This window comes from Hakea prostrata, chromosome 3, assembly GCF_041222555.1.
Source record: "Hakea prostrata isolate BN-2017 chromosome 3, UWA_Hpros_2, whole genome shotgun sequence".
In the NCBI taxonomy this organism is placed as follows: domain Eukaryota; kingdom Viridiplantae; phylum Streptophyta; class Magnoliopsida; order Proteales; family Proteaceae; genus Hakea; species Hakea prostrata.
Genome location: NC_142602.1, coordinates 61,487,908 through 61,501,046, shown reverse-complemented (window position 1 = coordinate 61,501,046; position 13,139 = coordinate 61,487,908). Strand labels below are relative to the sequence as shown.

Sequence of the window (13,139 nt, the reverse complement as noted above, 5' to 3'; positions counted from 1 at the left end):
AGGAAATCGTTTTCTTTTGGTTCGAGTGAGGCGGTAAGACAAGCTGTGGAACGCCGAACGCAAGGTACGAAATGTCGGTACATTTCGGGGTTCCGTTGGCTGAAAAAACCAGCGAAACCCGAAAATATCGGTGACATTTCGCCGAACTCGGGGGTAATTTCGGACTTCCGATCAATAGTTGAACGTAAGAGAGAACTGAAAACATATATAAAGGTCCGTCTCCAGTGTTCCATGTATGCTCTTCTTTTGTGGCTGTTCGTTCTCGTTGGTATTGGTACCCAAGTTCTCTCGCTCTGAGACTCTCATGCGATGACGGACGGTCATCTCTTCAGTAACATTCTTCTTGGTGGTCGTGGTGGCACGGTGAGCTCTCTCTCCTCCTTCTCTATGTATATGCTGGAGTTTCCGCGTTTTGGTTTATACTTGAATTGGGTTAAACTATCTATCCTGTTTATTGGTTTTTGAAACCCTATTATCTGGCGTTGTAAAATTCCTGGAGCTTCTCTCACTGGGTCTGATTTGATCGGGGATTGCAGAGTTGAAACATTCTCAAATTATTGGGGTTTGGGTTTCGGAGATTGCATATTTTTATCCTGCATTGCTAGGGTTTTCGTTTTGTTACCTTGTTGGTTACTAATAATGGGAGACTGGAACTAGTTAGTGGGCTTGTTTTAGCTTCGTAGAGTTTTTCAAATTTTGATTTCTTATCCAGAGTTTTATTTTGTATGTGGAATTTTGGGGAAGCAGAAGAACTATGATGGAAGTTCAGAACCCTCTAAATGCGTGTATAACTGTGTTTGTTACAAATAATGAGGTTGTAGCGATACTTCGCATACTTTATAGTGAACTTCCTTTTCTTTTTTTTTTTCCTCTGGGGTGGTGGAGTTTCCCCGCCGGGTTGAGTATGTCGAAACCCTAATCCTCAGCTTTTGGAAGGATAATTTTTTTTCCTGGTAGCTCCTTCTCCTACCCCTTCCCCACCTTGTAAAAAAAAATTGGAATTTTTATTTTATTACTATTTTTGTTATTTTTTTTAAGACCTGATGGCCAAAATGGAAGTAATTGTGGGAACTTTAGCTTTAGGTTCTGTTATCTCTTACTGAAAAATTGTGAATTTTCAGTTTTAGAGTGATTTAACTCTTATGTTTTTTTTTGGCTTTTTCTTTTTTGCTTCTCCTCAAGAATTCAAAACTTATAATTTTTTTTTTGGGGTTAAATGATGGAAACTGCAGAATCCTGGGCAGCTGAGGGTTCATTCTGGGGGGATTATATGGAAGAAACAGGGAGGTGGGAAGGCTGTGGAAGTTGACAAGGCTGACATTGTTGGTTTGACCTGGATGAAGATCCCTCGAACTTATCAACTTGGGGTTCGGATAAAAGATGGTCTTTATTACAAGTTTACAGGTTTTCGAGACCCGGTAATTCATCCATCTTTTTCAAGTCAGACACAAACATTCTTGCCTGGTGTTGAGTTATTAATGTTACTGATGAGTTTTTGTTACTTGTCCTGTGAAGTAGGGTTTTGATTAACTACTTGAAAAGGCTTAGGTCCATTTTTGAAAAATATGAAAATTTATGATGTCTCTCTTTGTCTATTTGAGATAGTTGTTACTCTGTTCTCCTGCCAAGCTAAAAGGGATTCTCATCTATGAGTAGATTTCTGGTTGAACATGAATGGCTAAAGTTTGAATGTCAAACTGAGCGTTTATAGACATTTCTTGGATTTTGTATGAAGCATTTGACGGATATGGTTTACTTTCTCGACTGGTCTGAAAGAAAATTTCATTTATATGTGGTTACCAAACTTGAACCTTTTATCTATGTTCTATGTTCTATATGCGGTTATCATTGTTGGTAACCAGCATATACACAATAAAAGACATAGATTTCATTGAGGAAACAACTATACTAGGACTCTTGGCAATTTAAACTTGCTAAAACCCTTCATATGTATAATGTATCCTACCCAAATTATAAAAAATCTCTTTACATAGTTTTCCTATAAAATAAATTATAAAAATTCTGAACTTCTACTAGAATGAAATCCATAGTTGGACCCAGTTCTTGTACCAGGTTCCAACCCAGACTGAATCAGTCCAAGGTGGTGCATCTACATCATTTCCCCTTGTGTTGAAAAATCTTGCTCTCTAGTTTTGTAGAATGGTAGAAGGAAAAGCTTATGACTGGAGCTATCACTTTCATGGGGGCTATGAGTTTCATGTTTCCTTAGAACAATCTAGAATTTGTTACCAGCTAGTGGTAAAGAAAAGAAGATAGATAGATTGAAGGAGAAGAAGAAAAGAAGACAATGGGAGAAAGGGCTGGGTGGTAGAATGTCTATTCTACTGAACCAACCAATATATATTTATGATAAGTCAGAAGGAATCATAAAAGGAATATAACTCTCAAACTGTAGCCTAAAAGCTTAATAGGAAACTCATTTAGACAAGGTTACATATATCTAATCAACAAGGAAACCACAATATGGGGTGTTTTCATATCGTTAACACTCCCCTTGAGCTGGAGTGTACACAATCCAAAAGAAAGTCCTAGCTTGGGCAAACAAAAACAACAAGTATGAAAGGAAAACACTGGTCTTGAATACATGTTTAGGCGCTAGTGAGCTTAAACTAGCACTATAATCAATTATTAGAAATCCATCAACAATAGCGGCCCAGACAAGCCTAATCAGTTATTTGTCGACCCAAAAAGCTCTTTCCCAAGAAAAACGACAATATGTAGCACAATGAAGGCAACAGAATGAAGCACCCAACCTATTATATAAGACTCCTTAAATGTGCAAGCTCCAATGACTGCACAAAAGCCGAATAGTATGCAACTCTAGTGTCTACACATTCCTATAATAGTGCAAACTCCAATGACCGCATAAAAGCCAAATAAAGTGCAACGTATCTACAAACAATTTCATAAAAGTGCAGCTCCAATGGCTACTCAAAAGCCTATCTCAAGGAAGCACTTTGATAGTGACTCAATCCTGAGTCTATAGAATTGCTTGTGACATCTTCGATATCCCCTTCACTTGTAATTGGGCACATAAACAAATAATGCCATTAAGTAGCATCTCAATAAATCTCATAAGCAATAGTGCGAAAAAATAAGATTCCAATAAAATTATCTTCAGTCATTCTCACGATAACAACCAAAATCCTAAACCAATGCAATTTGGGGATATACTTTAGAATTTTTTTAAGGGGTGATAAGAAAGTTATGGGTTATGAAGGGATCTAGATTTGTAGATGGGAATATACTTGAAGGAGAAAATTCTTGATGGCAAGATGTAACATGAAAGGTATGGATAGGATGGTGGCATTAATTATAAATTATGAACTAATTTAAAAGTAGAAGGGGAACTTATGAGTGAGGCGAGTGACTATCTTATTCTCCTTGATGGTCATGTAACTGGTGAAGCAGGAAATAGAAATTATGTAAAAGAACTGAAAGAAAGTCATAACTAAAGGAAACCAATCATGCTGGATTTTCCCACGTGGATTGTAACAGTAACAGAGGAAAACAAGAAAAGCAACTAGAAGCATGATTGTCTTCACCACAACCAGAAGGTGAGGATAACAAGACAACCAAGAATCGAGAGGAAGGTCTTTGGTTGATAAGATTTCATGATTAGCATTGTTGGAATCAATGACATAATCAGCTAAGATGATGATGTCATTCTGGATTTCCTCAGAAACATTGTTGTCACTGAACCAGGAAGATTCAACTATATAGCCTGCCAAGGATATAGACTCAACCTACTTGAACAACTATCGTCTTCAAGGAGACAAGCTTCAATCTAAACATAAAGTACATCACAGTTTATGGCAATAGCAGTCGAATGGAGCTGCAAACAAATATTTGGAGCACAGCACCAAATAAATATTGAATCATGAACAAAATAAGAGAGGCCATTGTCTTAAACATCGAGACTTAAAGTGTTGGTATACCGTCAGTGAGAACCAGTGGTGGAAACTAAGGGTAAACCTTCTCCAACCCTTCAATCTAGAGCTGAAAATAATCATGATGGAAAGTCTTCTTCCTTATGGTCAAGAGGCACAGATGGATAGATGGTAAGATCAGCATTAGATGAATCATGTCACTGTCAAAACACAGAAGCAGTAATATATGCTGCTGGTAGCAGATGATAGTGATTTTGTAGCCTCCACAAGAAAATGAGAATTAATTAAAATAAACCAGCAAAAATGGTGGAGCTGCTGGTCTTCTTCGTAGCCCCAAGAAAAGCCCTTAAGCAAAACCACAATCAATTGAAATCAATTCGTAAAGCAGCCGGTATGTCTTCACACTGAAGTGCAATCAAAACTAAAACCAGAAAGCATGTCTCTCAAACTGGCAATTGGTTATAGCTTTGATACATGTAAAACACTTTCAGAATCTGTTACCATGCTGGGTAAAGAGAAAATGACAGTGAGATTGAGGGAGGAAGAGAGAACAGGAGAAAAGCTGGGTGGTAGAATGTTTATTCTACTATATGACCCAACATATATTTATAACAAGTTAGGATATAACATGAATGCTATTCTATCAAACTAAGCCTAATGCTAGCGGGGAACTTACCTAGACCAGAAAACTAATGTCCTAAATCAGTAAGGAAACTGCGATTCAGGAAGCTTCCTTGAGTGTTATATCATATCTAATATCTCCAGCTTGAAGAAAACCCAAAATATGAAGCTTTGGGTGTATTTTTCTGGGTTTTTTTTTTGGTGTGTTTTTGGAGAGAGGGGGGGGGATGCATCCATCGTTGGGAAGTTGTATGGTACAATTTTAGTATGTATTTGCATTGTTCCATGGGCTTGAGGGCTACTCTGAGATTTTTTATTTATGCCATGAAAGAAGTTGAAGTAGGGTGTTTTTGAGGATCTCTTTATTGTGGGCTTAGTGCAACTATCAATTTTTGTTTTCTCAATTCTTTGTTGGAAGCATTTGAAGTGAGGATTGATATACTGTTTTAGCTAATCCTGCACTATCCGTCCCTCCCTGTCTCCTCTTCTCTTTTTCTTTATTAAAATTAAGAAAAAGGAAAAAGTGAAGTTAAGAGTTTTCTCCTCTCAATGGTTGTGAGGGTTTATGACATCTGTTTTTCACTACTTGCTCATTCTTGCCTTCTGAATGATCTGTTCTGTTTTGTAGGATGTTAGTAGCTTGACTAACTTCATTCAAAATTCTATTGGAGTAACGCCTGAAGAGAAACAACTTTCTGTTAGTGGCAGGAACTGGGGAGAAATTGATCTGAATGGTTAGTGACCTTCTCCCTCTTAATAATTATATGCTTATTTAGTTGATCTTCACTTGCTATACTTTCTTAACTAAGCTACCCAGATAACTGCATCCTATCCTTTAAATATCTGAATGGTGGTTAGTGACTTAGCTTGTATTGTCTGTTTTGATATTATCATAATATTAGAGGACTTGTATTCGTGTTATGCTTACCCTTTGGTTTTGGTGTTCATTGGGTGAGGGTTTTTGTCTAGCTTCAAAATCCCTATCCATTCACTTGTTTACATGTGTTGATTATGGAATTGAATCTTACATGATGTATAATCTTGGTTCTTCTTGAGGTTAGCATCGGAAGTTTTCAGATATCAGCTTCTAATGTTCTGCTTCTCTTCTGAGGTAAGTGCATAAAGGAAATATTTATCAATTTAGGGAAAAAGATAACAAATGAAGGAAAAGAGAAGTTTGTGGTTTTAGATGTTGATCAATTTGCACTGAGATGTGCTTAGGTGTCTATGATTTGTAAAGTCACTATGTTACTCTGAAGATTTGGTGCCTTATTATTATTATTTTTTTTAACCTTTGATTAGATGTGTTCATTTTATAATTTTCTCAAAAGCTCTCTTTTGCAATGCAGGGAATATGCTGACCTTTCTGGTAGGTTCCAAACAGGCATTTGAAATATCTTTAGCTGATGTCTCCCAAACACAACTTCAAGGAAAGAATGAAGTTTCCTTGGAGTTCCACTTGGATGATACAACTGGGGCTAATGAGGTGATTTTTCGTCTTTTGTTTAACCCCTTTGTAGCTTGTTAAGTCTTTTTGATGCCATGAATGGTTATCCATCTTGGGCAGCCCTCCTTTCCCTTGTGTTGTCGCTCCTCTTTTTCTCTAAGGATCTCTACATTGCTAGCATAGACTAGCAGCCTTGGTAATCATGTCAGTCTAGGTTTAAGTTAGGATGGTGGCTTGATTCTGGCACATAATGCCACTTCTTCCTATAGGGCCAATATAGGATACCATTTATTTTTCTTCTTAGGATTCATTATTTATTTTTGGTTGCTTGTATCCTATAATTGCAGAAAGATTCTTTGGTGGAGATGAGTTTCCACATACCAAATTCCAATACCGAATTTGTTGGTGATGAAAATCATCCTCCAGCACAGGTGAGTATTTTCCCTGGTTTGACCTGATCTGTTTGAGTAGGTAAATAGCTGATTTGTAGTTACTCATCAGGTAATAACTTATTATTAGGTTTTCCGTGACAAAATTATGTCAATGGCGGATGTTGGTCCTTCAGGCGAAGAGGCTGTTGTTACATTTGATTCAATTGCAATTCTTACACCAAGGTACGTAGTATATTGCTGATTAACTATTTATCTTCAGGCAAGAATCATCTGTTCTTGTACTTCCGGTGATTTTTTTCTGCTTGAGAAGTGTTGTTTGCTTTTCTGACCTGCTTCTTTACTGCTCTAAGCCTCTAACACTCATCAAGAAACTGAGTAAATTTTTTTTCATTTTGTTCCTTTTCCCCCCTCCTCTCTGCAGGGGACGTTACAGTGTCGAACTGCATCTTTCATTCTTGCGACTCCAAGGACAAGCCAACGATTTTAAAATTCAGTACAGCAGTGTTGTTCGCCTTTTTTTACTGCCAAAGGTTAGGTTTTTAGCCATATTCTTAATGCATTAATGTTGATGTTGAATGTTTCTTCACCATATCAGGTCAAACATATTGGTCTTTGTGGTGCTTGAATTGCAACAGTTTTTTTTTTTTTGGTGGTGGGGGGGGCTTTCTTTTCTCTTCTATAGTGTGTTGTTTCTGGGTGTTTTGTAGAGTCTGAAGTTCTCTTTTAACTATTTGGAGGGACTAATTCTATTTTTTCTCTGTACAGTCTAATCAACCACATACCTTTGTTGTTGTAACACTTGACCCACCAATCCGCAAAGGTCAAACTTTGTACCCACATATTGTTTTACAGGTAACTACTATTTCTTTTGCTAGTTCCATCTTTGCTTACTATTTGTTGATTTATTTTTATGCTTTTTTTTTTTTTGCTCTGCCTTGTGTAATAGTTTGAGACAGATAATGTGGTTGAGAGTCAGCTGTCAATGAATGAAGATCTCTTGAATACCAAGTATAAGGATAAGTTAGAACCTTCATATAAGGTATTATATATGATTTACTCTTGATCCTTATTTAAATATGCATCATTGTCATTGTACTTCAATTACAGGAACTTTAGTCTTGTCATTATGTATTACATTTGCTTGCATGATCACATTCAATTTTTATGGAAACTTAGGGCCTAATCCATGAAGTTTTCACTACGATACTGCGTGGTTTATCCGGTGCCAAAGTCACTAGACCTGGTAGATTCCGTAGTTGTCAAGGTGGTTATGCAGTGAAGTCTTCATTGAAAGCTGAAGATGGGGTCTTATATCCACTTGAGAAAAGCTTCTTCTTTCTACCCAAGCCTCCTACTCTCATTCTCCATGACGAGGTAATTTTAATAGTTTTATGTTTTTCTCTTCTGGTAGCTGACCCCATTAAGTTGGGATAAGGCTGAGTCATTGTTGAGGTGGTTCATCTTACTAACGGAGACACTTATTAGTTCTCATTTAATCTATGATGGAATCAGATTCTTGAGGTTACCCTAATGGATGTCTAACACCACAAGTGCTTTCTTTTATTCTTATAGATTGACTATCTTGAATTTGAGCGGCATGGTGCTGGTGGTACAAGTATGCACTACTTTGATCTTTCTGTGAAACTCAAAAGTGAGCAGGAACATATTTTCAGGAATATCCAAAGAAATGAATACCACAATCTTTTTGACTTCATTAGGTGGGTCTCTGATCATGCACACGAACCATAATAGCATATCAAATCTCCTTACCAGCAGTCATTGATTTGTTTATGCAGTGGCAAGGGTTTGAAGATAATCAACCTTGGGGACATTCAAACCGCCGATGGTGTTGCCGCTGTTCTCAGGGAGGAGGATGACGATGCTGTTGATCCACATCTAGAGCGGATTAGGAATCAAGCTGGTGATGAGAGTGATGAAGAGGTAAACCCTAGCTGGCTTGCTGTTTTTCCATTAATTATTTGATGAATTATATTATCTTAGGAGGGAATAGAAGTCGTCCAGTAATTTTTTTTTTATGTATTTAAAATGTAATGTGATCATGTTTGTTCCCTCATCTATTTTGTTTTTCCAATGTCAAGGATGAAGATTTTGTCGCAGAGAAGGATGACGGGGGCTCTCCAACTGATGATTCTGGAGGGGACGATTCTGATGCTAGTGAAAGTGGCGACGGAAAAGAGGTATAAATGACTGGCTTCTCATTGATGCAAATCACATCCTCTTACCTCAAAATGATCTGATTTTTTTTCTTCTTGATTCCAGAAGCCTGCCAAAAAGGAAGTTAGGCAAGAGGCTTCTGCTTCAAAGACATCTTCTGGATCTAAGAGGAAACCTAAGGATGGAGATGACAGTAATGTGAAGAAGAGAAAACAGAAGAAGAAAAAGGATCCAAATGCCCCAAAAAGGGCAATGTCTGGCTTCATGTTCTTCTCACAAATGGAGAGAGAAGTAAGTAGTCAGAATCAGTAATTTATCTGCTTCTCTGGTTGATTCTTAAGTAATGCACTAATGCCTAGAAGATATTATTCCTATCTGTTTGATGGAAGTGCTGTTCATTTATTACTATTTATTTATTTTTGTTGATAAGGCGAAACCATCTGCCTTTGAATCTCGTCCTCTTTTTTGAAAGTTTTTCAGTTATATCTTGTGATTCTCCAGTTTATTGGTCTACTTTTACAATTTTGTGGGTCATTTATGACCTATTTGATTTTTCTTTTTCAGAACATAAGGAAAGATAATCCTGGAATACCATTTACTGACATCGCAAGAGTTCTTGGAGAAAGGTGGAAAAAGATGACAGGTATACTTTTTGTAATCATACCTTCTGCTTAGTTCATTAGTTGCTCAGATCCGAGAAGAAACAGAGCTGGGCATGGCTGCTGTTTTAAAGAACCCCATTCCAACACTGAGTCCTCTTACCTAAGCCCAAGCCAACCTGGGCCCTAGTTGAGCTGAGATATCTCAGCCCAGGCCCAGTTCTGCCTTGGCTGACCCTAATAGGGCTGGGCCAGGTTGGCCTTGATTGACCCTGAGTAGCCTTGCAAGATACTTCTGATGGATATTTGTTTGCTTGGTGCTCAGTTGACTGTTAACTTTCCTTAGGATTATCAAAATCTTAGTCCACTACTCAAAAGATACGATTTTTTTTTGGTGTAAACCAATAAGTAGTTAGATACTTTAAAAATAAATGTGAAATGTGTAAAGCATAACCTAACATGCGGTGCTTCCCCACGAGTCTGGATCAGCTACCCGTCGGGGGAGCACTATGAGCACAGAGTGCTCCCTGACTACTTTACAACCATAAATACAGGGGGACCCAGGGGTTGGGTGATGAGAGTTTTTATATTTATTTTTTTACCTGTGGGTCCCACAGGATTTGTGGTGGTAAAGCTGTCGTGTGCTCCCCTGACGGGGTGATGATCCAGATTCCTTCCCACTCCCCATCATACCCCCTGGGGGACCACCACCACCACCACAAAAAAGAAAAAAAAAAAAAAGAAAAAAGAAAAAAGAAAAGAAAATAAAAGAAGAAGAAGAAACCCCAGAAGACTTGGGGTGACTTGATCGGCCTTACGTTTCTATTCACTTCTTATTATTTTGCCTTCTGTAGAAATTGCATGACTTCCAATTGGTAATGACTATCTTTGCTTAATTTGTTCCTACAGCTGAAGAGAAAGAGCCTTATGAAGCAAAGGCTCGGGTGGATCAGAAACGCTACAAGGATGCCATGGCCGACTACAAGAACCCCACCACCACTGTAGATTCCGGGAACGATAGCGATACTGAATAATATAGTCCAGCCCAATGTTGCCTTCCCCATTTTATGGGAATACCCACGATGGTTTTGGTTGATTAAGATGCTTAGGAAGATTCAAAAGTTTAGGGAGTTCTGTATGGCCAGTGCTTTGTTTTAACATATTTATGTCGAGTGATTTGTACTTGGACCTATGGATAATCTTCAGAATCTAACATGAAGCGTTTCCAGACATTTTGTACGACTGGCACGAATAGTTATACCATGAAAAATCCATTGATCTTTTGGCTAGCAATTCACGGATTTTTATTTGCGGCAGGCTAGGATTAAGCCACATAAGCAAAAGGAAATCAAACGGTTATGGAAATTTTGATTTTTACATTTAAAAGTTTAAAGGTTTTCGAATTCACAAATTGTATCCCTGCCTCTAATGATGAATCCCCAAATTCTCATTCACGGAACTGAGCTTTCTTGGAAACTCTGGTTTTCTTTCCCGGCGAATGAGTTATCTCTCTGTACCAGCCAAGATGCTCAGCCGTCGACATGTACTTGTTACACTCTTCCTCCACCTACTGGTTTTCTTTGAATCCCATAGTTTTTAAAACCTCCACTAGAAGAAAAAATAAAATCAAAGGCCCCATCAAAACCCTAGTTGTTCTAGTCATGGAAAATCGCTCCTTCGATCACATACTAGGTTGGCTGAAATCTGCTCGACTGGAAATCGACGGTCTCACCGGTAAAGAGTCGAACCGTCTCTCCATGAGTGATCCTTGTTTGCTGGAAATATTCATTTCTGATGATGCTCTCTTCATCAACTCCAACCCCGGTCACTCGTTCCAAGCAATTCGAGAGCATATTTTCGGGTCGGAGAACACCTTCGTCAACCCTGCTCCCATGAATGGCTTTGTTCAACAAGGTGCCGGGTTATGAAAAACCCACCGAATAGAATAATCAGCAAATAAGAGAAAAAAGAACACAATAATATATGGACTAGAGAGAAAACTCCACTATATTTACAGAAATATACAAGAGGAAAGATATTTGGGATACTTAAAGAAGAAGGATGAAGTTTTCTTTTATAGCCCCCTCCTCTTCATATATTCTCACATCAGTCGATGTGGAACTAATATTACAACAATCTCCCACTTGGAGATTAGATTGAGAACCAATCAATCTCAACACCAGTCTCTATCTTGCCACCACCATGCTGTCTACGTCTCTGTCAAGACATACAAAGATATGCACCAAATGAACTTGCCAGTGTTGATTGTTTTTGTCAATGCATCTGCTAGGTTCTCTTTCGTGTGGATTTTCTGTGTATCCACCCTTCCATCTTCCACCACTTCATGAACAAAATGATATTGGACTTCTATGTGTTTTATCCTGGAATGAAAAGCTGGATTTCTTGCAATGTGCAAGGCACTCTAACTGTCACAATATAGGAGAATCTTCTCCTGTTTATGCCCTAGTTCTTCCATGAATCTTCTTATCTAAATTGCTTCTTTACAAGCTTGTGTAGCTGCCATATACTCAGCCTTTGTTATAGACAATGCTACAACTGTCTGTAGTTTAGATATCCAGCTCACAGCTCCTCCTGCAATTGTAAACACATAGCCAGTAGTGGATTTCCTTTTATCAAGATCCCCTGCCAAATCAGAATCAACATATCCTCTGACAGTAAATTCAGATCCTTCATAACATAGAGCAACATCTAAGGTTCCTTTAATGTATCTTAGGATCCTCTTCACTATAATCCAATGCTCTTATCCTAGATTCGCCATATGCCGACTAATCACTCCCACTGCATGTGCAATGTCCGGTCTTGTACATATCATAGCGAACATCATACTTCCCACTGCTGATGCATACGGTACTCGAGACATCTCCATCCTCTCTGCTTCATTGCTAGGACACATACTTGAGGATAACTTGAAATTAACAGGAAGAGGAGTAGAAATTGGCTTAGAGTCTTGCATATTGAAGCGACGCAAGACTTTCCTTAAGTAACTCTTTTGAGATAGCCAAATCTTCCTGTTATTTCTGTCTCGGTGAATTTGCATCCCTAGAATCTTGTATGCGGGTCCCAGATCCTTCATTTCAAATTCCCTAGCCAACTGAGCCTTTAATTCTACGATCCGATCTTTGTTGGGGCCTGACACCAACATATCATTGACATACAACAGTAAAATGATGAAATCATCATCACCAAACCTCTTGTAATACTCACAAGGGTCTGAAGCAAGTCTGTTATATCCAAGGCTCAATATGAAGGAATCAAATCTCTTATACCAACATCTTGGCACCTGTTTTAAGCCGTATAGAGATTTGTTCAACCTGCAAACCAAGTTCCCCTTTTCTGGTTCTTCAAAACTTTCTGGTTGGAGCATATAGATTTCTTCTTCAAGATCTCCATGAAGAAATGCAGTTTTTACATCTAACTGCTTAGGATGTAGATCAAACGTAGCACAAAGTGCCAGAACTATTCGGACAGTAGTAAGTCGAACCACTGGAGAAAAGATTTCTGTGAAATCAACACCTTCTTTCTGAGAATATCCTTTGATCACCATTCTTGCACGATAGTGCTCTACTTGATCATCACTGTTTCGTTTGATCTTGTAAACCCATTTGTTACCAATGGGCTTCCTTCCGTGCGGGAAAGGTACAAGCTCCCACGTCTTATTCTTATGAAGAGCTTCTAATTCTTCCTACATAGCTGCCATCCAAAGTGACGCTTCTGAGCTATCAATCGCTTCTTTGAATGTTGATGGCTCACCATCTTCTGTTAGAAGACAGTATGCAACATTGCTCTCCATAATATAATCAGACTGCCAGGTTGGTGTATGTCTTTCACGAGTTGACCGTCGAACTTCTACAGTTGTAGACTCAACTAGTACTTGTTCCTCATTTTCTGATTCTGCTCCAGAAGAATTTTCTGAATTGGACTTCTCTTCCTCCTGAACTGTTGTACTCTCCAGAATTTCTATGGAAATGCTACT

General features: G+C 38.4%; 1 protein-coding gene across 1 annotated transcript; it reads left to right on the top strand.

The window, feature by feature from the left end:
• The first annotated feature begins 235 nt into the window (after positions 1–235).
• On the top strand, positions 236–10,442 carry HMG (high mobility group). Its single transcript, XM_089150654.1, has 16 exons — positions 236–363; positions 1,233–1,418; positions 5,161–5,266; positions 5,882–6,018; positions 6,327–6,410; positions 6,499–6,593; positions 6,793–6,901; positions 7,137–7,223; positions 7,318–7,410; positions 7,548–7,745; positions 7,944–8,089; positions 8,168–8,312; positions 8,471–8,569; positions 8,652–8,837; positions 9,111–9,189; positions 10,055–10,442. Exons 1-16 carry the CDS (start codon positions 310–312, stop codon positions 10,177–10,179), a joined length of 1,929 nt encoding a protein of 642 aa, XP_089006780.1. The 5' UTR covers positions 236–309; the 3' UTR covers positions 10,180–10,442.
• Positions 10,443–13,139: the final 2,697 nt, after the last annotated feature.